General features: G+C 54.9%; 1 protein-coding gene across 3 annotated transcripts in view; it reads right to left on the bottom strand.

Moving 5' to 3' along the window:
* Nucleotides 1-22772, bottom strand: part of Ap2a1 (adaptor related protein complex 2 subunit alpha 1) — a 25302-nt gene extending 2530 nt beyond the window's left edge. For 2 of the 3 annotated variants that reach the window (XM_006986226.4, XM_076575725.1), the window contains exons 1-17: nucleotides 22558-22772; nucleotides 12778-12846; nucleotides 12542-12684; nucleotides 12149-12342; nucleotides 7155-7284; nucleotides 6529-6630; nucleotides 5044-5152; nucleotides 3821-3971; nucleotides 3213-3381; nucleotides 2976-3113; nucleotides 2503-2685; nucleotides 1560-1657; nucleotides 1188-1419; nucleotides 944-1111; nucleotides 699-859; nucleotides 363-428; nucleotides 57-113 (exon numbers count right to left, since the gene is read on the bottom strand). In XM_006986226.4, coding sequence (XP_006986288.1) covers nucleotides 57-113; nucleotides 363-428; nucleotides 699-859; nucleotides 944-1111; nucleotides 1188-1419; nucleotides 1560-1657; nucleotides 2503-2685; nucleotides 2976-3113; nucleotides 3213-3381; nucleotides 3821-3971; nucleotides 5044-5152; nucleotides 6529-6630; nucleotides 7155-7284; nucleotides 12149-12342; nucleotides 12542-12684; nucleotides 12778-12846; nucleotides 22558-22624 — 2237 coding nt within the window. In that variant the 5' untranslated portion in view covers nucleotides 22625-22772. The remainder of the gene's footprint in view (nucleotides 1-56; nucleotides 114-362; nucleotides 429-698; nucleotides 860-943; nucleotides 1112-1187; nucleotides 1420-1559; nucleotides 1658-2502; nucleotides 2686-2975; nucleotides 3114-3212; nucleotides 3382-3820; nucleotides 3972-5043; nucleotides 5153-6528; nucleotides 6631-7154; nucleotides 7285-12148; nucleotides 12343-12541; nucleotides 12685-12777; nucleotides 12847-22557) is intronic. The other variant, XM_016004808.3, reaches the window with a different exon arrangement.

Below are 22772 nucleotides of genomic sequence, written 5' to 3'. Positions count from 1 at the left end.
CCATCCTCATGCTCCCCAGCTGTCCCCGCTCCCCTGCCCACCTCTCCAGAACTCACTTATTCAGCAGTTCATCCGCTTCTGGGATGGGAGGGCCTATGTCCTCAGGGCCTGGGCTGGAGGAGAGGAAGAAGTGAGATTCACGGGGGCTGGGGCTAGAGGCAACACTCTCTAGGAAGGCAGATTCCCCAGGACCCACAGGCCAAGTTTCCCCAGAGACCCTCAGGAATGGGAGTGGGACCCTGGCTCTAGAGGGATCCCAAGGACCCCAACTTCCACTGTTTTCTAACCCGTCAGTCATGAGAACCCCCTGAAGCCCACCCTGGGGACATCCATCAACCCCACAGCCAGAGGCCGCCCCTTACTCAGCAGCTGGAGCTGGGTCAGCCAACAAAGCCATGGGGCTCTCAGGGGCAGGGGGCTCCAGCTCGCTGGGCCATCCAATCCCAGAGGAGACAGAGAAGAAGGTGTGGCGGGCAGCCAATCCCAGAGGAGACAGAGAAGACAGGTGTGGCGGGCAGCCAATCCCAGAGAGGCAGCAAGAGGGCCAGGGAAAGAGAGGCAAGGGGGTTCAGAAGGAAGGAGGAGCAGGCTGAGGGACAGCCGTGGGAAAGGACAGCACGGGGTGGCCAGGGCAGCAGCGTCCAGAGTGGCAGCCAGAGGCTAGGGACGGGGGAGAAGGAAGGACAAGGGCAGGGTACCTGAGGAAGGCCTCCTCAGGCGTGGGCCCCAGGCTGGGCTGGGCATTGGGGCCGTCAGAGAAGACATCCACCAGGAGGTTCCCGCCCACAGGAACTGGAGGTGCGGCAGGGGGAGGGGCTGCCCGCAGCCCCAGGAGGTCCGCGGAGGGGGAGGGCGTCGACTGCAATCACGAGAGGGGAGGTGAGATAGATAGGGCCAGGGACAGAGGACCCAGCCCGGCCACCCGGCCCACAACTGCGCTCACCACGGTGCTGGGGGTGGGCTCCACACCCCCGTTGATGTCATTGTTGCTGGTATCCCTACGGCTGTCATCCAGGGCACTGGCTGCCCCAGGGCCCTTCTTGCGCTTCAGCTTGGCCAGGATAGATGACTCGCGCTCGGGAAATGGAGGCATTTCTTCTAGCACGGTGGCCTGTGGGCAGGAGAAGAGTCAGGGGGCACTTACAACCCCAGAGGGTGCTCCCAAGGCCTGGGGCATGGGCTCTGACCAGAACATCAGTGCTGGCTACAGAGCTGAGGGTGAGGTACTCCACTGCCCGCTGCTGGAGCTCCACATCGGCATTGCGCAGCTGGGACCCGGCACGCAGAACGCCCTGGATGGTGGCCTTGGTCTCGGGGAAGAGGTTGATGAACTTGATGTAGGTGGACAGGAGCAGGGCGCGGGTGGCCACGCTGCACAGGTGGAACTTGGAGTGCAGCAGTGAGAACTGGACAGGCGGGCTGTGGAGAGGCGAGGTCAGCAGACATGCCGTCACCCACACCCGGGGAACTGCTGAGAGGCTCTCTGGGAGCCCCACCATTTCTCAGCCCGATGGGGGGTTCCCAACCCCAAGAGGTCCCCCAGAATGAGGCTCCCTCACCTGGAGCGTGGGTCCCCAGCAATCAAGTTCCCAAACTCCCCAAGGATGTAGCCACCGACCTTCACCATGTTCTCGTGACAGGCTGGGGCCTGGAGGGCCTGTGAGGGAGCAAGGGAGAGCGGTGTGAGGACAAGGAGAGGAGTCCCTGATCTCTGCAAAGCACACGGGTCATAAATGGGGAGACTGAGGCATGGGGAAGTTGTCAAGTGACTAGCTGGACTCTGTGCAGGGGACTCTGAGATCTCCACATACTGTGATTTCAGTGCTGGAGCCCCAGCTGCCGGGATGTTTGGATGGTCCTAAGAACTGGGAGAGGGGGATCTACCTGGAGAAGTGAGGGTACTGGGGAATGTGGTAGCCTTGATTACTTCCTGGAGAGCCATGAGTAGCCTCCACCCCACGTTCTGTGCATGCCCAAGTGTGCACACACGAGTGCATGCACGTATGTAAAGTTACGAAGGCCAGAAGATGTCAGGTGTCTTCCTCAATCTTTCTCCACCTTGACACAGGCTCTCTCACTGAACCTGGAGTTCCATTTTGGCTAGACTAGCTGGCCGGCAAGCCCCACAGTGCTGGATTAGTCACACAGAGCCACACAGCTTCTGCATGAGTGCCAGGACTGAAAACCAGACTCTCGCGCTTATACAACTGAACTACTGCCCAGTCCAAGCTACACATTGCTGCTGCCACACCTGCCTTCCCTGCCATGATGGAACCTGTGGAGCACTGCATAGGGAATAGAGTGGCCAGCTCTCCTGGACAAGGACCAAAACACATGGGGATGGCACCCATGCTGTGGACTCTCCACACCAGGAAGGTCCCAAGGTTGCAGGTCCCTTGAGTGACTCAGGATGCTGGACCCTGCTGGTGGGGTATATCATTGCTTAGATGCTTTTGATTGACAGCCAAGTTCCACCATGGAGTCAGAGTGAGGGATGCTAACCTCAAACACTGTCTTGGCAGCATAACCCTGGACATCGTCACGGTTGGTGACAATCTGCAACACTCGGTACCACACCTCCTCGCTCACATAGTCGCCTGCGATGCGGATGAGGTTGAGGATGGTGTCCACATACCAGCTATAGTCTACTGCATACTTCTCAGCCAGGATGGCCACCTTCAACACCTATGGCAGAAGGTGGTAAGGTGTGAGTGGACGATTATGCCACCCACAGGAGGGTGACTACTGCCATTCCTGGATCTGTGATCACTGTTGACCCCATCCTAACATCCAAGGTCCCTCCCCAGTCTCATCCCTTAGACCCGGGATTCCTAACTTTATTCTTCTTCCCTTAGACCCCACACTCCTCCCAACCTAAGGGGTCAGACCCCAGCCCTCCCCGCTTAGATTCTGTGGTCCAGGTCCTGGCCATCCTCCCTCACATCCAGGTGTCCAGCTCTGGCCCCTAGACTCACGATCTCCTCTCGGATGGCGTAGTCTGCAGTCTCTAGGTACCGCAGCATCTCTGATACAATTTGCTTGGCATTGCTCCGGTCACACATGGCATACAGGAGGTCGGCTGCCCTCTGCCTCACACTGACATCCCGCTCCGTCTGAGGAAGAAGAGCAGGACCAAGATGGGCTCTAAGCTGCACTGGGCCCACTGTAGGCCACCAAGCACCTGGCCACTCTGAGTGGGGGGAGGGCTGCACCTTGAGGGCGTTGATGACGGTCTCGATGTGCGTCTTGACAGCCTCGTGGGAGAACTCGGAGCTGGCCAGCGTGCACATGCTCTCCAGAGCCAGGTAGCGCAGGTTCGTCTCCCGGTGCTGCAGGAACTGGCCCAGCTGGTTACAAGCGCGGACCAGGAGGTTGGGTTCACTGCCAGGCACAAGGGAAGTATGGATGGAGATGGGACATGAACTGATCCATCTCATAGCTCCCTGAGGACCCAGGTCCTCACTTCTGCTCACTCCAACATCCTGTTCTGACCCTTCTAGGAACCCAGACATCTGGGCTCATATGCACTGGAGTGGGGAATACAGCCAGCAGAAACTAGCCTTGATTTCAATCCCCAGTATGCAAAATTGAACCCACAAAGATATGCAGCAATTCTGCATCTACCTCAGAGGAGTATTTCACACCTCTGTCCCCTTCCTAGCAAGGATCCCAGGCCCCACACTCCTCCCTTCGACTGTGGGGCCCTGCTTTCCTTCCTCAGACGCAGGTGTCAGATGCCAGGCATCCTTCCTCGGGCATGTCCTGTTCTCTGTCCTCCCTCAGGCCAGCGGCCCCGCTTCTCCACACCCTGCCGCAGCACCTGTCATAGTGGATGATGAGGCTAATGGTCTCAAAGAGGATGGCGTTCTTGGCGTTGGAATGCTGCACCTTCTTGGACTTGGGGGGCTCCTGGGCTTTGTTGAGCACGGTCTCGAGACACTCCACTAGCCGCCCTCGCACAGCCGCGTCCTCTGGGAAAGGGAAGGCAAGTGGCTGAGCGCCCCCGTGGTCCCTGCGGTCTGCAGCCTCTCCCAGCTTTCACCTTACATGGAGGGCCCTTTAAGGCCGGCAGTCCCAGGCTGGGCCTCTGCCTTCTGAGGCAGAGCATTATTTCCAGGTCTGGGCTCCCACTCACTCCCCTCTTATGAACCTCAGTTTCCTCCTCTGCTGCACTGACGCTCCTTAAGTTTCTCACACAAGTATGGAAAGCCCAGGAGTCTTCCCCAGAGCCACCATGGAGTTGAAGCATTCCCAAGGAGCTATCCCTAGAGATCAAGGAGCTGCCCCTCAACTGTCAGCCCCGAAGGCCACTGCACACTATCTGGGCACCAGGGATTATGAGGGGTTTGTTGTTTATTTGGAGTTTTTTTTGTTGTTGTTGTTTTTTTTTTTTTGGTTTTGGTTTTTCGAGACAGGGTTTCTCTGTGTAGCTTTGCGCCTTTCCTGGAACTCTGTAGACCAGGCTGGCCTCGAACTCACAGAGATCCACCTGGCTCTGCCTCCCGAGTGCTGGGATTAAAGGCGTGCGCCACCACCGCCCGGCTGCAGGTTTTTTATTTTACTTTATTTTTTAATTTTTGAGACAGGGTTTCTCTGTAGCCCAGGCTGGCCTCAAACTCACAGAGATCCGCCTGCCTCTGCCTCCCGAGTGCTGGGATTAAAGGCGTGCGCCTTTACGGCCGCCGCTCAGGGATTGTGAGTTTAGCAGAAACAAACTCCTCAGTGTCCCGCGGTGCCCCGCGCTGTAGCAGCCAGATGGCAGCTGCCTCACTTTAGGGGGCAGCCCTGGGCCACAGCCTGCTCCGGCTCGGCCCTCTCCTCGGTAAAGCATGCACAGTAGGGAACTAGGTCTCCCCACAGGAGAGGGCTGCGAGAAGGAAGGGGGCCCAAGACAGGAGCATCACCCGAGGTGAGGAGCAGGGCAGCAGAGCAAAAGGCCGCCTGCCCCATCTCCCGCACGTGGCCTCCCATGCAGCCTGGCTCTGGAGCGGACTCTGGAGTGGACTCTGGAGTGGACCCATGCTGGCGGCTCACAGGCCTCACCTGGCGGTGGGTAGCTCTGCAGCAGCCGCAGCAGCTTCACGGAGAGCCAGGGGGCAGGGACGAAGTAATAGGTGTAGTCCTGGAGGTCGGTGGAGGCAGAGGAGACGATCTGCAGGAGGAGGGAGTGATGGGCGGGAGGAGGGCCCTGGGCCCTGAAGAGACATGTTCACACCAGGCTTGCACCGTGAGAGCCAGGGCTACGGAAGGGGAAACCAAGGCCTGAAGGTAGCGTGGCCTGAGCTCGGGATCGGAACTAAGCCTGAGGATGGTGGAACCCTTCCCTCTTTCTGAACAGAGTGCCAGAGAGAGAGCCCAGCTGGCCTCACACAAGCCCCTCCTGCTTCGGCTCCTGAGGGCCTGCGCTGTGCCCCGACACCTGGCTCTGAATGTTCCAAGTAATGCTGCTAACAGTGGAACAGTCTCTGCCAGCTCCTTGCATGTGGCAGTCCCCTGGGCTCTGCCTCCTCCGTTAGCCTTCACTACCCAGGTTCCTGCATCTTGAGCACCGCAGGAAACTACTAAAGAGTCTGGAGCTGGGTCTGATCCTAGGTCCCAGGTCCAACACAGGCCAGAAAGGGACACAGTCAAAGATCAAAAGATCACGACTGTCTCTTCTCAGGGTAACCCCCTTCTCCACCTTGAAAAGGTGCCTTCTTTGGTGCACACCTTTGATCCCAGCACTCGGGAGGCAGAGGCAGGCGGATCCCTGTGAGTTCAAGGCCAGCCTGGGCTACAGAATGAGTTCCAGGACAGCCAGAGCTACACGGAGACCCTGTCTGGGGGAGGAAGGGTGACAACAGGGTGGGACAAACAAACACACACTTTCTCCAGGAAGCCCCCACAGCACTCGGACAGTGGCATGACCATGTCTCCTCATCCTTGTCCCCTCCTGGGCCTGGCACCGGGCACCTGGCACCTTCAGATGTGGGAATGACGGGGCTGGGGAAGACTGAACGGGGGGTGTAGGTGCTCCTGTGGCCCAAGGGTCTGAGACACTTCTGACGATTTCCCCGAGTTTCCCTTTGGTTAGCACCTGAGAAGCTCGCCTGGCCCCCAGACGGGGCTAGGCTCTCCATGGGTGCCCACGATGCCGAGCCCCTCCACGACACCCCACAGCTCTTCTTGGCAGTCCGTGACTGAGTCACCCTGTCACTCCCTTCCCAGGACAGGGGCTCCTTAAGGGCTGATGCAGACGCAGAGCCAGGCACACAGAGAGGAAAGAGCAGAACAAGCAAGGAGGGAAGAAGGGCCAGGAAGACGGCTTTGGGGTGCTTGGCGACACCCCAACTCCTTATCCACAACAGCCATGCTGCACACAGCACTGGTGTCAGCCCTGAAGCATGTAGGAAATGAAGCTCAGAGAAGTGAAGCCACTTGCCCACAGCTGCACAGCCTGGATGAAGCCACCGAGAGGCTTGGTTTGCCGTTCAGGGCAGGGGGAGAGTGACAGGTGTCATAGACACACTAGTGTGACAGCATACTCACCCGGCTCAGGCGAGACACAGCCAGTGAGATACAGGTCTTGAAGTCATCTGGATTCTTCTTACAGAGGCAGGTGATAAGGCTGACAGCAGCTGTGACCACTCCCTGCAAGGAGCTCAGGCATGAAGGCCCAGGCTCATGGCCAGGGTGGGGATGGGCAAGGGCAAGTCCAAGGACATTCCAGGTAGGGGCAAGATACATGCAAGGGTGAGTGTGCTCCTGGGGAAGGGTAGAGACCTCACAGATGAGATCCGGGGACCTGGGAAGGCCCTGGCATGGGGTAAATCAGAAGCAAGGAGCACAGTTGGGGTACTGGGAGTCTTAGGTGGGGCAAGAATCAGGTCTTTCTTAGACAGGCAGGTAGTGGGCTTTGCTAGGGGATCTCTGGGCTCAGAAATATGCAGGATTTTGTTTTTTTAAGGAGCTGGGTCAGAGATGGGGACAGTCCCCGGCAGCCAAGGAGACGTCAAAGAGGTAGGAAAGTTTCCAGGAAAACCGGGCAGTTCACAGGCACTGGGGACACAGGACCTGGGGACACAGGAGCTGGGCTGGAATGTCACAGGGTTCCTAGCCTCGGGGGAGAGGTCAGGACAGGGCTTCAGGCATTTGGGGGCATCTGGGCACCTCACCATGTGTTGGTCATTGAGCAAGTGCACTACACGTGCCGTCCACTCGCCCATGGGCACCAGGTCAGGTGAAGCCTTGTAGAGTCGAAGCAGGCACAGGGCTGCACTTTGCTTCACGCTGTCCATGCTGTCTCTGTGGGGACAGTGTGGGACAGTCAGCGCTACCTGGACCCAGTGCACCCGACTTCCCAGGATAGGACACCGGCAGCCAGGGTGACCCCAAAGCATCTGGCCACTGCCCTGACTGTCCCACGGACTCTGTCTCATCATCCACAAAACAACTGGCAGTACCAGACAGGATGTGCAGGCTGGCTCTGCCCTGCATCCTGAGTGCCTGCATCCTGAGCGCCTGCATCCTGAGCGCCTGCGTGTGCCTGCACTGCTGTAGATTATGGAGACTGGCAGACACACTGGCAAACACACCTTTGCTCACAGACCTCGCCGGTAACTGCTGAGGCAGAGACAGAACAAACCAAAGGAGGAGAGGCGGGAAACGGTTCTCCTTGGGAGTCCTAGAGGCCCAGAGAGGCCCAGCCCTGGCCTGCCCTGCCCATCCAGGATTCCAAGCAGACAACTTCAAACTTTTTTTTTTTTTTTTTTGGTTTTTTCGAGACAGGGTTTCTCTGTGTAGCTTTGCGCGTCTTCCTGGAAATCACTCTGTAGCCCAGGTTGGCCTCGAACTCACAGAGATCCGCCTGCCTCTGCCTCCCAAGTGCTGGGATTAAAGGCGTGCGCCACCACCGCCTGGCATAGACAACTTCAAACTTTAATCAGGGCTTCAAGAGCCAAGGCTGGCCTTCAAGTTCTGATTCCTTTGGCCCATCTGCCCAGTGCTGGGATTGCAGGGAACCCGTCCAGCTCTATCTCAGCTCCCCGGGCTTATTTCTACATCCTGACTGATGAGAGGTGTACACCACCACATGGTTTCCACGGTACCGTGGATGGAACAGCGCTTTGGGTATACTAGGTGAGCACTCTGCCAGTGGAGCTCAGCCCCAGCCCGCTTCCATGTATCCACTCTTGACTGAAGGATTCCCTTGTCTTGTCCGTTTCCTGGTCAGTAACTTTGAAACTAGACAGAAGCAGACAGACCAAGGTGCCGCTCAGGGTGGGTGCAAACTGCAATACATGCAGATGCAGCAGGCAGCAAAGACGGACACAGATTGAGTCCAGACCCAGAAGACTTCAGGGGAACGGGGAGGAAGAGAGTGGAGCCAGAGGACATGGGCTGGCTTCTGTGGGGTGCTGCACATATCTGGTGCACATAGATTCACAAAAGCACACATGCACATAAAAATGAATAAATAAGTATTTTTAAAGGAGTGATAAGCTGGGGCTGGTGACAGACACATACCTGTCATTCTAGCCCTAAGGAGGCTGAGGCTGGATGACCGTAAAATCAAGGACAGTCTAGACTACAGAGCGAGTTCAAGGTCAGGCTGGCAATTAAACGGGACCTTTTCCCCGTTTTGAGACAGTCTCTCGCCATGTAGCCCTGGCTAGCCTAGAACTCAATATGTGTATTAGAGTAGCCTCAGATTTACATAAATCTGCCACATGCCACCATGCCAACAAGACAGTGTCACCTGCCTGGTGGTGGTGGCACACACCTTTAATCCCAGCACTTGGGAGGCAGAGGCAGGAGGATCTCTGTGAGTTCGAGGCCAGCCTGGTCTACCTAGTGTGTTCCAGGACAGCCAGGGCTGTTACACAGAGAAACACTGTCTTGAAAAGCCAAAAAACTAAACAAATAATAGACACTGAATTTTGCTCGACAGTGTAGCACACTATCACTCCTGTACTCTAGAGGCTAAGTAGCAGGAGGAGCAGTTCAAGTGTATACTCACCTACATAGTGAGTTCAAGGCCAACCTGGACTACAGTGGACATGTCAAAAAACAAGCAAATCAAACTAAAAGCAGACAGCGATCAGAATGGGTTCCTAGTGAGAGCCTGTTGCAAACTTTTTTTTTTTGGTTTTATAAGACAGGGTTCCTTTGTTTAGCCATGGCTGTCCTGGAACTTGTTCTGTAGACCAGGCTGGCCTCCAACTCACAGAGATCTGCCTGCCTCTGCCTCTTTGGTGCTAGGATTAAAGGCGTGCGCCACCACTGCCCAGTGAGGTTAAAATTATTAACTAATCAATTAGGAGACAGGATCTGACTATAATGCTGCTCAAGCTGGCCTTGAAACGCCCCCTTCTTACCCCTCCCCCCAACAGAGTTTCTCTGTGTAGTCCTGGCTGTCCTGGAATTTGCTTTGTAGACCAGGCTGGCCTTGAACTCACAGAGATCACCCTGCCTCTACCTCCTGAGTGCTAGGATTAAAGGCATTTGCCACTGCCCAGCTATGACCTTGAATTCTTAATCCTCCTGCCTCAGTTTCCCAGTGCTGGATGACAGGTCTGCAATCGTAACAGGACTTTCATCCTTTTCCTACTGTAGGTCAGCCCATACTCCGGCCCTACCTGAACAGAGCACACTGGGCCACCTCAGGACCTCAGGACCCGCCTTCAGGCTCCTTCTCTTCCCTATTCCTTGAGTACTGCACACATGTGGGATACATACATACATACATACATACATACATACATACATACATACACACACATAGGCAAACCACTCATACACGAGACAGCGAGTGCTCAGCCTTGCCTGGCTTGATCATTTCCAAGGTGACTCAGGCAAGGTAACACAGGCGCAATGGTGCATGCCTGCAATCCCAGCACTAAGGAGGCGGAAGCTAGAGAGTCAGTTCCCGGCCAGCCTGGGCTACATGATGCCCTGCCTCAAACAAACAAACAAAAAACCAGGCTGGAAGCCAGCCTGGGCTGCTCTGTGCCAGAGACAGAGACAGGTAATTTTGTACACAGTTCCCAGGGGTGTTTATTTCTAGGTCACCCACACTTTGATGTGTGGCTCCCCACAGCTTCTACCTGGACAAGCTTTTCTTTGCTCCCAGAGGCTGCAAAGCTCCCCCAGATCCCAGAAGCCTTCAAAGCCCAGCCTGTCTGGGCCCTGTTTGTTCGTCAGGGTTGGCTGCTCCTGCTGGCCTGTGTGTGCCTCATGAACTGGCTAGCTCAGGACACCATTAACCAATAGTCTCTTGCTCCTTTGTCCACACTAAAGTCTTCCCTTGTTTTTTGAGGCACGGTTTCAGGCTGGCCTCAGGCTTGTTCATCCTCTTGCTTCCTACAGGCTCCACTGCCCCCAGATCAGCCACACTTGTCTACGCTGCCGGAAATAGAATCTCACCTCTGGGCACAGCAACCACAGTGCTCTTTCTCCGAGTAACTCTGCTTCTGCTGTCCGTCTGCCTGACACACACCAGTCACCTGCACTTCCGTGGGAAGCAAAGGCAGACTCCCCACAGTCTCTTCCATGCTCACTACACTCCATCCCGAGACTCCCTGGTGACCACACACCTACACCCTGAGCCTTGGTACCTGCTGGGCCTTTTGTGAAAGGCACTCACATCCTCCAATGATTACTGACTCCATTCTAGTGCATTCCACGTCAGCCCTGGAGAATCCCTGACTTGTTAATTAAAGGCTTTTTCAGAGCCAGAGAGATGGCTCAGCAGTTAAGAGCACTGGCTGCTCTTCCAGAGGGCAGCTTCCGTTCCCAGCAGCCATGGCAGTGGCTCTCAACCTCCTGTGACTCCACCTCCAGAGGACCCCATGCTTCTGGCCTCCAAGAGCACCTGCACTCATGTGCACATACCCACACACAGACACACACACCTACACATGATTTAAAATAACACTGGCTGCTCTTCCAGAGGACCCAGGGTCAATTCCTAGCACCCACATGGCAGCTCACAACTGTCTGTAACTCTAGTTTCAGGGACTCTGACCCTCTCACACAGACATACATGCAGGCAAAACACCAATCAATACTCATAAAATAAAAATTAAATAAATTACTTAAAAAAGAAAGAAAAGAAAAGAAAAGGAAAGAAAAGAAAAGAAAAGGAAAGAAAAGAAAAGAAAAGAAAAGAAAAGAAAAGAAAAGAAAAGAAAAGAAAGAGAAAGCCGCTTTTCGCCCACCCTCTGGCATGCTCACTACCCTGTGTATTTCACCAGGAAAAAAACTAACAGGCAAAAAAGTGTTTTGGGCTAGAGAGCTGCTCAGCTGTTAAGAGCACTGGCTGCAAGCTGGGCGGTGGTGGCGCCCGCCTTTAACCCTAGCGCTCAGGAGGCAGAGGCTGGCGGATCTCTGTGTAGACCAGTCTTATCTACAAATCGAGTTCCAGGATAGCAAGAGAGAAACCCTGTGTCAACACCCCCACCCCACCCCAAAAAAAAGAAGAATTAGTTTTGAACAGGTTCTCATATAGCCCAGGCTGGCTTTGAACTCCCTAAGTGTCAGAGGATGACCCTGACCTTCTGCTCCTCTTGCCTCCATGCCCAGTGCACAGAGCTGGGGATCTTGGGTAGGCCAGGCAAGCACCCTACCAGCAGAGCTCCAGCCCGGCCACCTGTGCATCTTCTTCTCCAGTCCCTGGCAGCTGGGGACACAGGTCACTTCCATTGCTGCCTCGGGTCAGAGCCATGTCACAGATCGACGTGGACTACTCAGGAAGCAACAGCCCAGAAGCTTCCTGCAGCAGGCAGGTCCCACAGGGCCACCGCTGACCCAGCTAGCCTGAAAACCCCGCCTCTTCTCACCCAGCAGAAGCCGCAACCATGGGAAAACCTTCTCGGCTGTGACCACTGAGACTGTCCACCTCTGGTGGTGGCACCATTGTCACCCATCAGTGCTGCAGGCACAGGGGAGATGCTGTTTCTTGAATGAGACAGGGATGAGACCGTCACTTCCACAGGAGACAGTAATGGTGTGTACCAGATACATGGCCACCAGGTGGGGACCGGCCCTTCCCTTCCAGGCAGCCTGGGGACACGGTCTAAGGCCCAGGGAGGAGAACTTAGGCAGTACCACAAACAAAGCTGGCTCTAGTTTAGTTTCTGCCCTTTAGCGGTGGTCCCCAGTGCCTCACCCAGCCACCAGGATTCGGGGAATGTCAGCGGCAAAGGCCTCGCCCATCTCACGGCTGCCCACGTTGGCGATACAGTGCAAGGCCAGGCACATGAAAGTGGGGTTGCGGCTGGCCAGGTCATTCTTGATGGCGTTGTTGATGAGCCGGATCAGCTCTGAGTTCGAGTTCACCAGGACTGAGATGAACAGGTACCCCTGGGGGGTAGGGAGGGACAGCTGGGAGCCTGTGGCTAAAAGGCACTGGACTAATCTAACATGCAGCAGTGCAGGCCCTAACCCTCCTTCCCTCAAACCCAGGGATCCAGACCCCAGCCCCCTCCCTGGGCCCCAGCACCCACCCTGTCCCCCTCCCTCGGCCCAGCACCCACCCACCCTGGTCTCTTCCAGTACTCACTATCTGCTTCTCTGTGTACTTGTTGGAGCTCAGAAGGTTCACAGCCTCCATGTGTCCAAAGTCAATGTCATGGCCAAGCAGGAAGATGAAAAGCAGCTTACACACATACTTCTTCTTACTGTAGCCATCCAAGGCCTTGTCCCCTGAGGCAGAGGAGGGAAAAGGAGCCACATGAGGAAGACTTGCAAGTACTCTGAGCCCGGCTCCCTCCCCTAGGCTCTGGGCCACCAGCCTGCCTTTGAACTTGGAGCGGATGTTGGCCAGTTCCTTGTTGATCCTCTTGATCTCAGCCTCTTTGCTCTTGCCTGTGGAGAGAGGACAAGGCATGTGAGGCTGTATTCAGCCACCTGCCCTCACTTCCCCTGCAGGGCCTGGGCTCAAATGCCCACTGCCCACACCTCACACGGGTCCCCACTGCCCACATCACACGGGTCCCCACTGGGAGTGCTCCAAATGCCCACACCTCACACGGGTCCCCACTGCCCACACCTCACACGGGTCCCCACTGCCCACAGCTCACACGGGTCCCCACTGCCCACACCGCACACGGGTCCCCACTGGGAGTGCTCCAAATGCCCACTGCCCACACCTCACACGGGTCCCCACTGGGAGTGCTCCAAATGCCCACTGCCCACACCGCACACGGGTCCCCACTGCCCACACCGCACACGGGTCCCCACGGGGAGCTTGCTGGTCTGTCTCCAGGCAGCCACCAGTATCTGCTTTCTGCCCTCCTTCCTCCTCTTCCTAGTGGGCCATGAACTACAGGGTGCTGGGGTTGGGTTTGGAGGGGTCTCCATCTCCCCTGCCCTGTCCCTGAGCACTCGGCTCCGTGACAGAACTGTGACCAATGAATGACAGAAAAGCTACACTGGCTGGCTCCCGCCCCTCCCTAAGCAGCAGCACCTGATGATGACCTGTCTCCCACACGACTCTCCTTCCTCGTGTCCTCTGAACCCCTAGGTCCATGCTGTCCCTAAACCTCCGCCAAGACACAAAGATCCCTTTGTGATCCCAGGCCAGGGCTGTCTGCTGTCCCATGCACCCTGCTCTGTGTGCTGCCTGTCCTCTGGCCACCCTCACTGCCACAGAGCCCCCAGGGCCACACTGCAGATGTCACGGCACACTCCTCTAAACAGACGCTGTCCCACACAGGGACCTCCAGAGCACGCCCCTGCACTGCGCACCGTCAGCACCTCACAGGCTCCTGTGGCAGCCTTCTCCCCGCCTCCTTCCTATCTACCCCACACTCTGGGCTGTGGGACTCTAGCCTCTGCCTCCAGCCACCGCCTGTGTCTCTCACTTGGTCTCAGCTCCTGCAACTTCCTCAGAGACACTTTCCATTCCCTTCTGCACAAGAATCTCATCGTTATAATTATTATATTTTCCATGTGTATGAGTGTTTTACCTGCATGTATAATAATATACCACTGGCATATCCGGATGAATGGAGGCCAGGGAGGGCACCAAATGCCCTAGAACTGGAGTTACATATGGCTATAAGCCGCACGAGTGCTGGGAATCAAACCCAGATATTCTAGAAAAGTAACAAGTGCTCTTAACCCCTGAGCCATCTCTCCAGTCCTATTATTACATGCTGAGAGTCTTGCTATGTAGCTCAAGCTGGCTTTGTACTCGGGATCCTCCTGCCTTCGCCTCCCAAGTGCTGGTACGACAGGCCTATGCCACACTCCTAGTTCTTGCTGTTCTACAAGAACCAGGTTCCAGAGGACCTGGGTTCAATACCCAGTACCCACATGGCGGCTCCCAACCATCTGTAACCTTAGTCCTGATGCCCTCTTCTAAAGACCAAAAGCACTAGGCACATAAGTTCTGCATACACACAAGCAGGCAAAACATCCAGACATGTGTTTTGTTTTGAATTTAAAAACTGAAGTATGGCATCTCCAAAAGAGAAAGCACAAGTCAGGCATGGATGGAGATGTCATCCTTGCTACTTGGGAGATCAAGGCCAACCTGGGCCAGAGTGAGTTCAAGACTAGCCTGGGCTACTTAGTGATGCTCTATCTCAAAATGAGAAGTAAAAGAGCTGAAGCTGAATGTGAAAGCTCCAACCTATAATCCAGGCACTCTGGAGGCTGAGGCAGAAGGATAGGTATACGCTCTAGGCTAACTAGAACTACAGAATGAAACTCTATCTCAGAAAGTAAAAAGTGAAGGCTGGAAGTGTATCTCAACTGGTAGAATGCTTGCCTAGCACACACAAACCCCGGGTTCCATCCCAGCACTGCATAAACCAGTGCGGCATCCCTGGAATCCCTAACACTGCAAGTGGAGACAGGAGGGCCAGGAGTCTAAGGTCATCATGGCTAAGTCTAGGCTACACGAGACCCTGTCTTGAGAGAGAGAAAGAGAGAACACGTGCAACTGAGTAGGACTGGGGGCCTGGCTTAGTAGAGACCTCCTGCATGAGGAGGCCCTGGTTTGCATTCCCAGTACTAAGGGAAAAAAAAAAAGGCAAAGGCAAACGTACAGAGAGTTCAGGGGCTGAGGACAGCTCTGCCACTGCTGAAAAATCACAGGAGGAGCAGCGCCAGCGGCACGAGACAGGCTGCGCACTGGCAGGCTGGACTACGCAGCACTCGGGGCAGACGGCAGTAAGCTACCCATCATAGCAGGCATGCAAATACGTCAGAGTCCGAAAGCAATTCTCTCATCCATAAAGAGGTTCCTTCCTGAGCTGGGCGGTGGTGGCGCACGCCTTTAATCCCAGCACTGGGGAGGCAGAGGCAGGCGGATCTCTGTGAGTCCCCCAGCCTGGGCTACAGAGTGAGTTCCAGGACAGACTCCAAAGCTACACAGAGAAAACTCTGTCTCGAAAAACCAAAAAAAAAAAAAAAAAAAAGAGCTTCCTTCCTTTCTTTTTCTTTAAGATGGACTATGGGAGGGAGTCAGCTATGCAGTCTTGGCTGTCCTGGAACAGCTCACTATGTAAAGGAGGCTGGCCTCACACTCACAAAGATCTGCCTGCCTCTCCCTCCCGGGGGCCACCACACCTGGCCTGAAGGGATCTCTTGAGTGGGCTTGGGAATGAGCACCCCTGTCCTGCTCCTGGGGTTTTGGTTTGGTGGCGTTTGTAGCCAGGGGCGATGGTGAGTGGTTTTGCAGGAACAAGCCTTGCGGAGAGCTGGAATGGCAACAGTGGAGGAAGGCTTCCTGGTCAGGGTCGGAGATGAGGCGACGGAAGCAGCAGGCTTGGGGCGGGCGGGCGGCGGCTAGGAGGACAGGAACTGGGCTCAAGCCATCAGAGGGCTGGGGTATGGAGAAAGGAGGGTCCGGAGCAGCAGGGCCATCTCGCTGCCTGAGGTTATCGTCCTTCATATAGACCTTCACGGAGGTCTACTCCAGCTTGGAGCTTCCAGCTTGGAGGTGCGTGGGGTGACGACTTCTGTAAATGGCTCCACAGAGGTACAGCTCAACAGAGTGCGCCTGTAATTACCCTCAAAGGAATCTGGGCCAGCCTGGCCCTGCCCCGAGGACCCTGTGTGCCTCCACGGAGAAAATGCAAAAGCCTGGACCCCGACTCCTGTGGACCCTGCTCAAAGCCAAGCAGGTATTCAATGCTTCCAGACTCCAGATTGCCATAACACTCGCATGGTTTTGATCCTTCCATGGTCATGTGCCATGTGGCTGTGAGGCACTGGAAACAGGGCAGGCATGGCCGTGTGCGTGTGTGTGTGTGTGTGTGTGTGTGTGTGTGTGTGTGTGTGTGTGTGTGTGTGTGTGTCAGTGGACTATTGTGTGGACAAAGTTCTCTCCATCACCTTTATGTGGAATCAGGCTTGAACTCTGGTCTCCAGTTTACACAGCAAGTGTCCTTACTGCTGAGCCTCACGAGCCCTACTTCATATTGTTTTGTGTGAGTCAGGGACTCATGAGGCCCGCACTTACAGTGAACTTGATTTTAGCCATGTGTGACCTGGGACTTCTGATGGCCCCTGCCTTTTCTTCTCGGGGCTAGGATAAGAAGCCTGTACCATGACACCCAGTTTCCAAATTCCCTCTTGACCCAGCACTGGTGGGGAAAGACTGGCTTATTCGTTCATCCACTTGCTTCTGCCTTCACCACACACCCGCTGAGGCCTCCCAAGGGCCAGGGCCTGCAGAGGGCAGAGCTGAGGATGATCAGGGTGAAGCCCCGGCCTTGATCCCAGGACCGAGGCAAAAGTCACTACAACAGCGGATCTAATTTGGGACAGGATGTGCTTCCTATGTGGTAGCTTTGAGCAGAGGGAGTCAGCCCTCCAACTCCAAGGCCTTCCTCATGGACCTGCTCCAAAAGAACAGGGATTTGATAGGACAGAGCCCCAGCCCCGCAGAAGCAACTCCCCTCTGAGAAGGTTCCCTGTCCTGAGAGGGCGGGACCACGCCTTCGCCCCGCCCAGCCGCGTCGCTGGCTACCCTAGAAGCTGCACCCCTTGTTCACAGCCTACTTGCTGAGCTCCACGGCGCCCCAGAGAGAAGCTCTTCCTCCCAAACCTGACCCCACCATCCTTACCTACAGTTCTACTTACACTCCTGCCATGCTCTCAGAACAAATATTAGCCTGGTCCCTACCCACAACTCCCTGATCTCAGGACCTCTGCACCACCCATGGCTTGGCTCACTGCACAACACCCAGAATGTCTTGTGAAGCAGAGCCCAGTCAGAACCCCAGAACCCCCCACACTAGGCTTACCACAGGTACACATGTACCTTAGCTTAAAATAAACAAATACTAAGATATAAATCACAAAACTGTTATCTCAGTACTTGGGAGGTAGAGGCAGGCAGGTCAGAGGTTGAAGGTCATCTTTGTCTACATAATGAATTCAAGGCCAGTCTGGGTTACATGAATCCCTATCTTAGAAAAATCTCAATTTAAAGCTGCACACTGTGGCTGGGCAGTGATGGCGCACGCCTTTAATCCCAGCACTATGGAGGCAGAGACAGGCAGATCGTTGTGAGTTCGAGGCCAGCCTGGGCTACAGAGTGAGTTCCAGGACAGCCAGGGCTACACAGAGAAACCCTGTCTAGAAAAACAAACAAACAAAAACAAAAAAACAAAAAAAGAAAGAAAAAAGCTGCACACCATGAAACTCACCCTATTAAATTCTTTGTTCACAGAACTGTGTAACCATCACCAGCATCTAATCCCAGAATATTTCTCTCTCTCTCTCTCTCTCTCTCTCTCTCTCTCTCTCTCTCTCACACACACACACACACACACACACACACACACACACACACACACACAAAAACAAAACAAACAAACAAACAAACAAAACACGCCTGTACACCTAGGCAATGGCTCTCCATCCATCCCAGCCCTGACCCCACAGTCCCACTCATCACTGGCTTCCTCTGTGGTCCAGCCTCTTCTAACATTCCATCCACATGGAATCCTAGGACTGGCAGCTCTCATTTGATAAAGCATTGTTGATGTCCACCCTTTTATTATGTGTTTTATGTATGTGTGGGCACAAGTGTGGAGGCCAGAGGACAATCTGTACCAATCACTTCTCTCCTTCTACCATGTGGGTCCCAAGGATCAAATTCAGGTCCTCAGACTTGGCAACAAGCGCCTGCACCTGCTGAGCCAGCTTGCCAGCCTTGTTAGGTTTTGCTTGTTTGTTTGGGGGCAAGTTCCTGCTGTGTAGTTCAGGCTGGCTTCAAACTTAAAACGGCCCTGCCTCACTGATGTCAAGTGTGAGCCATCATGTCTTGGGAGATGGACACGGGGGCTACCAGAGCTGGAACTCAGGGGTCCTACATGCTAGGAAAGTACTGGACCTCTGAACTGTGCACCTAGCCCTCCTCTTGCTTGCTTGCTTGCTTGATTTATTTATTTATTTATTTATTTATTGACAGGGTTTCTCTGTGTATCCCTGGCTGTCCTGGAACTTACTATATAGACCAGACTGGTCTCAAACTCAAGAGATTGCCTGCTTCTGCCTCCTGGAGCTCTGGGACTAAAGACATGCGCCCCACTCCTGGTGTGTATAGATGAGTGTTTTGCTATCGTGTGTGTGTGTGTGTGTGTGTGTGTGTGTGTGTGTGTGTGTGTGTGTGTGTGTGATGTGTGCAGTACCTACAGAGGCCAGAAGGAGTCAGATCCCCTGGAACTGGAGTTACAGGCGTTTGAGAGCTGCCATGTGGTGCTAGGAATCAAACCCAGGTTCTCTAGAAGAGCAGCTGCTAAGCAATCTCTTCAGACCCTTCCCCCACCCCACCCCCACCCCCACCCCCACCCCCACGACAGGGCTTCTCTGTGTAGCCCTTGAACTTTCTCTGTAGACCAGGTTGAACTTGAACTCAGACTTCCACTTGTCTCTGCCTCAGATACTGGGATTAAAGCTGTGGGCCACCACCACCTGTCTCAGACCCTACTTTTTATTTTAAGACAGGATGTCTTTAAGTTGCTCAAGCTGGTTTTGGACTCACTCTATAACACAAGGTGACTATATTATGGTTACATTGATTTGTGTATGCACGTATGTAGGCGCACACACCATGGTATGCATGTGGCAGTCAGAGGACAACTTGTAGTTCTCTCCTTCCACCATGTGACTGAATTGAACCCATGTCAGGCTTGGCGGCAAGTGCCTCTGCCTCCTGGGACATCTAGCTGGGTTAAGGCTGACTGTGAACTTGAAATCCTCCTGCCTCAGCCTCTGGAATAGCTGGCATGACAGGCCTGAGCTCCAGTCCTGGCTGTTTGCATTTCTTGTCTGACCTGCTTCAGGCCACAGAGACATTCATCTGTGAGAACAGCTGTGATCTGCTCCTCGGGGCCACAGCTGCACAGGAGCATGCTGTCGTATTTGCCAATGTGTCCCCATGTTGTTTAGGACTTGAAACACACCAGCCACTCCACACATGGCTGCTGGGCCAACAGAGGGCAATGCTTGGTGGGGCAGCAGAATCCGTGGGTAAACTCCCCACAGTCTGACTGAGCTTGTGTCTTTGCTCTGTCCCCTGGCTGCTCTCTAGGGTCCTGCAGGTGACACCTGCCTATCTTCTCTTTCCTTCCCCCAACCCCAACACAAATTCTCTTTGCAAATCCTTCAAAGCTGACCTAAAAGCTGACCAATCCTTTTGTTTTATTTGGGTTATTTTATGTGTATGTCTGGACTTATGAATGCACGCACCCTTGTAGGCCTGAAGAGGGTGTGAAATCCCCGGAACTGGAGTTGCAGGCAGTTGCAGCCCACCTGATGAGGTACTAAGAACCAAACCCACCAGCTCTCCACAAGTGTTCTCAACTGCGAGCCATCTCTCCAGCCCCTGGTGTTGTTTTGGTTTTGAGTCAAGTCTTGCTCTGGAGCCCAGACCATCCTCACGGTCACCATCCCCGTGCTTAGCCTTCCACATGCTAGTTGACAGGCTGCAACTCCAGGGCTTTGCTTCTGCTCACATCTGAGCGGTCCCTTTCTCCCTTGGCCACCTCTGGAGCCTCGAGGCCTGTGACACCTTTGATTTGGTTCCCAGCTGCTACCCTAACTTCTCAAGTCTATTCTCACAACGGCCAGAACAATCGTTCAATAGTTTTGATTTTCTGTGTGAGACATGGTCATGTCTAAGGCAGCCTGGAACTCACCACCCTCCTGGCAGTGGTTTCCAGTGCTATGCACCACCATGCCTGGTTCTAGAGGAATTCTGTGAGCCACTGCCCTCCTCTGCTCAACAGCATCCTACAGCTCTCAGTTTAGCCACAGAGGGGCCACAGTGCTCAGAGCCCCTCAGCCTCCCTGTCTCCTCAGTCTCCGCTCATGTTCTGTGCTTACATGCACCTCAGGACCTTTGAACAATTCTCTTCCTGCATGGGCCCTATTCCTCCAAAACCCAGCCCACTTCCTCCTTGCTCCTCATTCTGAGTCTGTAATGCCGGCCTCCACTTCACCTTTTCAGGCCAGCACTCCCTCTTGAGAGCATCAGCCCGGCAGACTACACTGCATTCCCTTCTGTTTACTTTCCACCCCTTCTAGGAATGGATGCTCCAAAGAATGTGGAGTTTTGTTGTTTTGTCTTGGTGCTAGGGATGGAGGCCAGGACCTTGTTCACACTAGGCAGGCACTCGACCATCAAGCTACGCCCTCAGCCCTTCACCGCTGAGCCACAATCACAGCCCAAGACCGGGACTTCGACATAGCTGTGACCCCAGCACTTCAGATAGGGGCAGATACATAGGAGCAATTGAACAGTGTTCATCAAATAAAGGAGCAAACAACTCTCTGCAGGCAACATGCGAGTAGGCATGGAGTTCAGATGCAGAAAGCTAAGCCCCAAGGGGCTAAGTAGGTGCAAAGGGCCTCCCAATAGTTATCAGATAAAACACACCCATCTTTATATATATATATTGTTGTTGTTTTATATTCATTGTGTTTTGCCTGCATTTATATCTGTCAGGGTGTCAGAAGCTCCGGAACTAGAGTTAGAGACAGGAGTGAGCTGCCATGTGGGCGCTGCGAATTGAACCCTGGTCCTCTGAAAGAGCAGCCAGTGAGTGCTTTCAACTGCTGAATTATCTCTCCAGCCCCAAGCACACCCATTTTTACCGGTTACCCATGCCAAATCTATAACTCTTTCTAGCTCCACCTCTGTTCACTGGGTCCAAAGCATCTCTCACCGAAGGGCATACACAGCTTCTCACGGTCCTCTTTGCTGACACCGACTGTGCTCACAATCCTCCCCGAGCAACTCGGAGGAGTAATTCTTTCAGATCCCAGCCAATGCCGACAGCACCCACCAGGGCCTAGCCTAGGGCCTCATCAGGTGGGCCCCACTCTGCGTCAGCCCAGCCACCCCTCATTGAGAAGCCATCAACAACCCCTCATGACAGGTGAAGTCCCTCATCAAGGTCACACAGTGATGGGAGTGCAGTTGCAAATACAAAGCCAGGTCTGGCCTACCACATCCACCGATGGAACCTCTGAAGGCTCCTGGCAGCTCCAGACACCAACATCTGCTCCCAGAAGTTGTGAGCTGACCAGCAGCCAGCCCATCTCATCATTACAGTCACCCTTCCTAGAAGGGATCATGGCCCCTGTGTTGCTGTGATAAGCTAAGGAAGGCTTAAATCCCAGCCTGCCCTGTTCCCTGACCCCTCTCCTTCCCCACGGCACACACATCCCCTGCCCTCAGCTTTCCAGATCTCTCCCCTGGAGTTTCCAGACGCCTGGCTCTCCTCCTAAGGGTCTGCCTCCATCATGAACACTCTGTAATGCCATTCCTTCCCAGGCCCTGCTGGTGTCTTGGGTTTCCCCATGAGCCTACACCTATATTCCCTTTCCTGTATGTAGCCTCTCAGATGCCTTCCATGTCTCTTAAGCCATCTTCCATTAGAGTCTTTCATACCTCACCCTCTGACGTCTCCCACTTCCATCTCTGGTCCTCTGTCGCCGTCGCCCCCCACCTCACCATCTCTGGTCCCTATGCTGTCCCTCCACTTACATTCCGGTCCCTCTGCTGTCCCCTCACCTTATGATTTATCTGCCCCACCTTTTCATCAATGGGCCCCATGGGCCCTATGGTGTCACCCCCACCTTATCATATCTGGTTCCTCTGCAGTTCCCCCACTTCCATCTCTGGTCCCTCTGCTGTCCCCTCACCTTCTTTTCGTGCCTCTGCTGTCCCCCCATTTCCATTTCTGATTCCACCTCTCCTGATGCCCCCCACTTCCGTCTCTAGTCCTTCTACAGTCCCCCCCACCTTATTACCTCTAGTCTTTCTGCTGTCCCCCAACCTTATCATCTCTGGTCCCTGGGCTGTCCCTCAACTTCTGGCCCCTGGCCCTGGGTGGTCGCCCGCCTCCCACCTCTTCTGCGTCTCTGATTTTCTCCACATAGGCTCAGGATGGCACCGAATGACCTACCTAGCCCGTTGCTCTATCCCCTCCACCTCCTCCCGCCACGTCCGCCCGCGCTGCCCCGGCCCTTCCCGGAGGACACCCCCGCGCTTCCCCGCTCCCTCCGCCCGGTCCCCGCGTGACCCCCGGGCCCCGGTCGTGAGCTCACAGTTCCGGATGTCGGAGATGAACACGGCAAGCCCGCGCATGCCATCGCCCTTGGATACGGCCGGCATGATGGCGGAGGGCTCGGCTCCAGGCCTGGCCGAACGGGCACGGGGCTGGCTGGCGGTACCGGGCGGAAAGGACCCCAGGCGGCGCCGAGGAGCCGGCCGGGGGAGGGCGGGCTGGCGGCGGGCTGGCTGCAGGCCGACGCCCCGCCTC

The sequence above is a fragment of the Peromyscus maniculatus genome, chromosome 1 (genome assembly GCF_049852395.1).
Source record: "Peromyscus maniculatus bairdii isolate BWxNUB_F1_BW_parent chromosome 1, HU_Pman_BW_mat_3.1, whole genome shotgun sequence".
In the NCBI taxonomy this organism is placed as follows: domain Eukaryota; kingdom Metazoa; phylum Chordata; class Mammalia; order Rodentia; family Cricetidae; genus Peromyscus; species Peromyscus maniculatus.
This window is presented reverse-complemented; position numbering and strand designations above follow the sequence as displayed.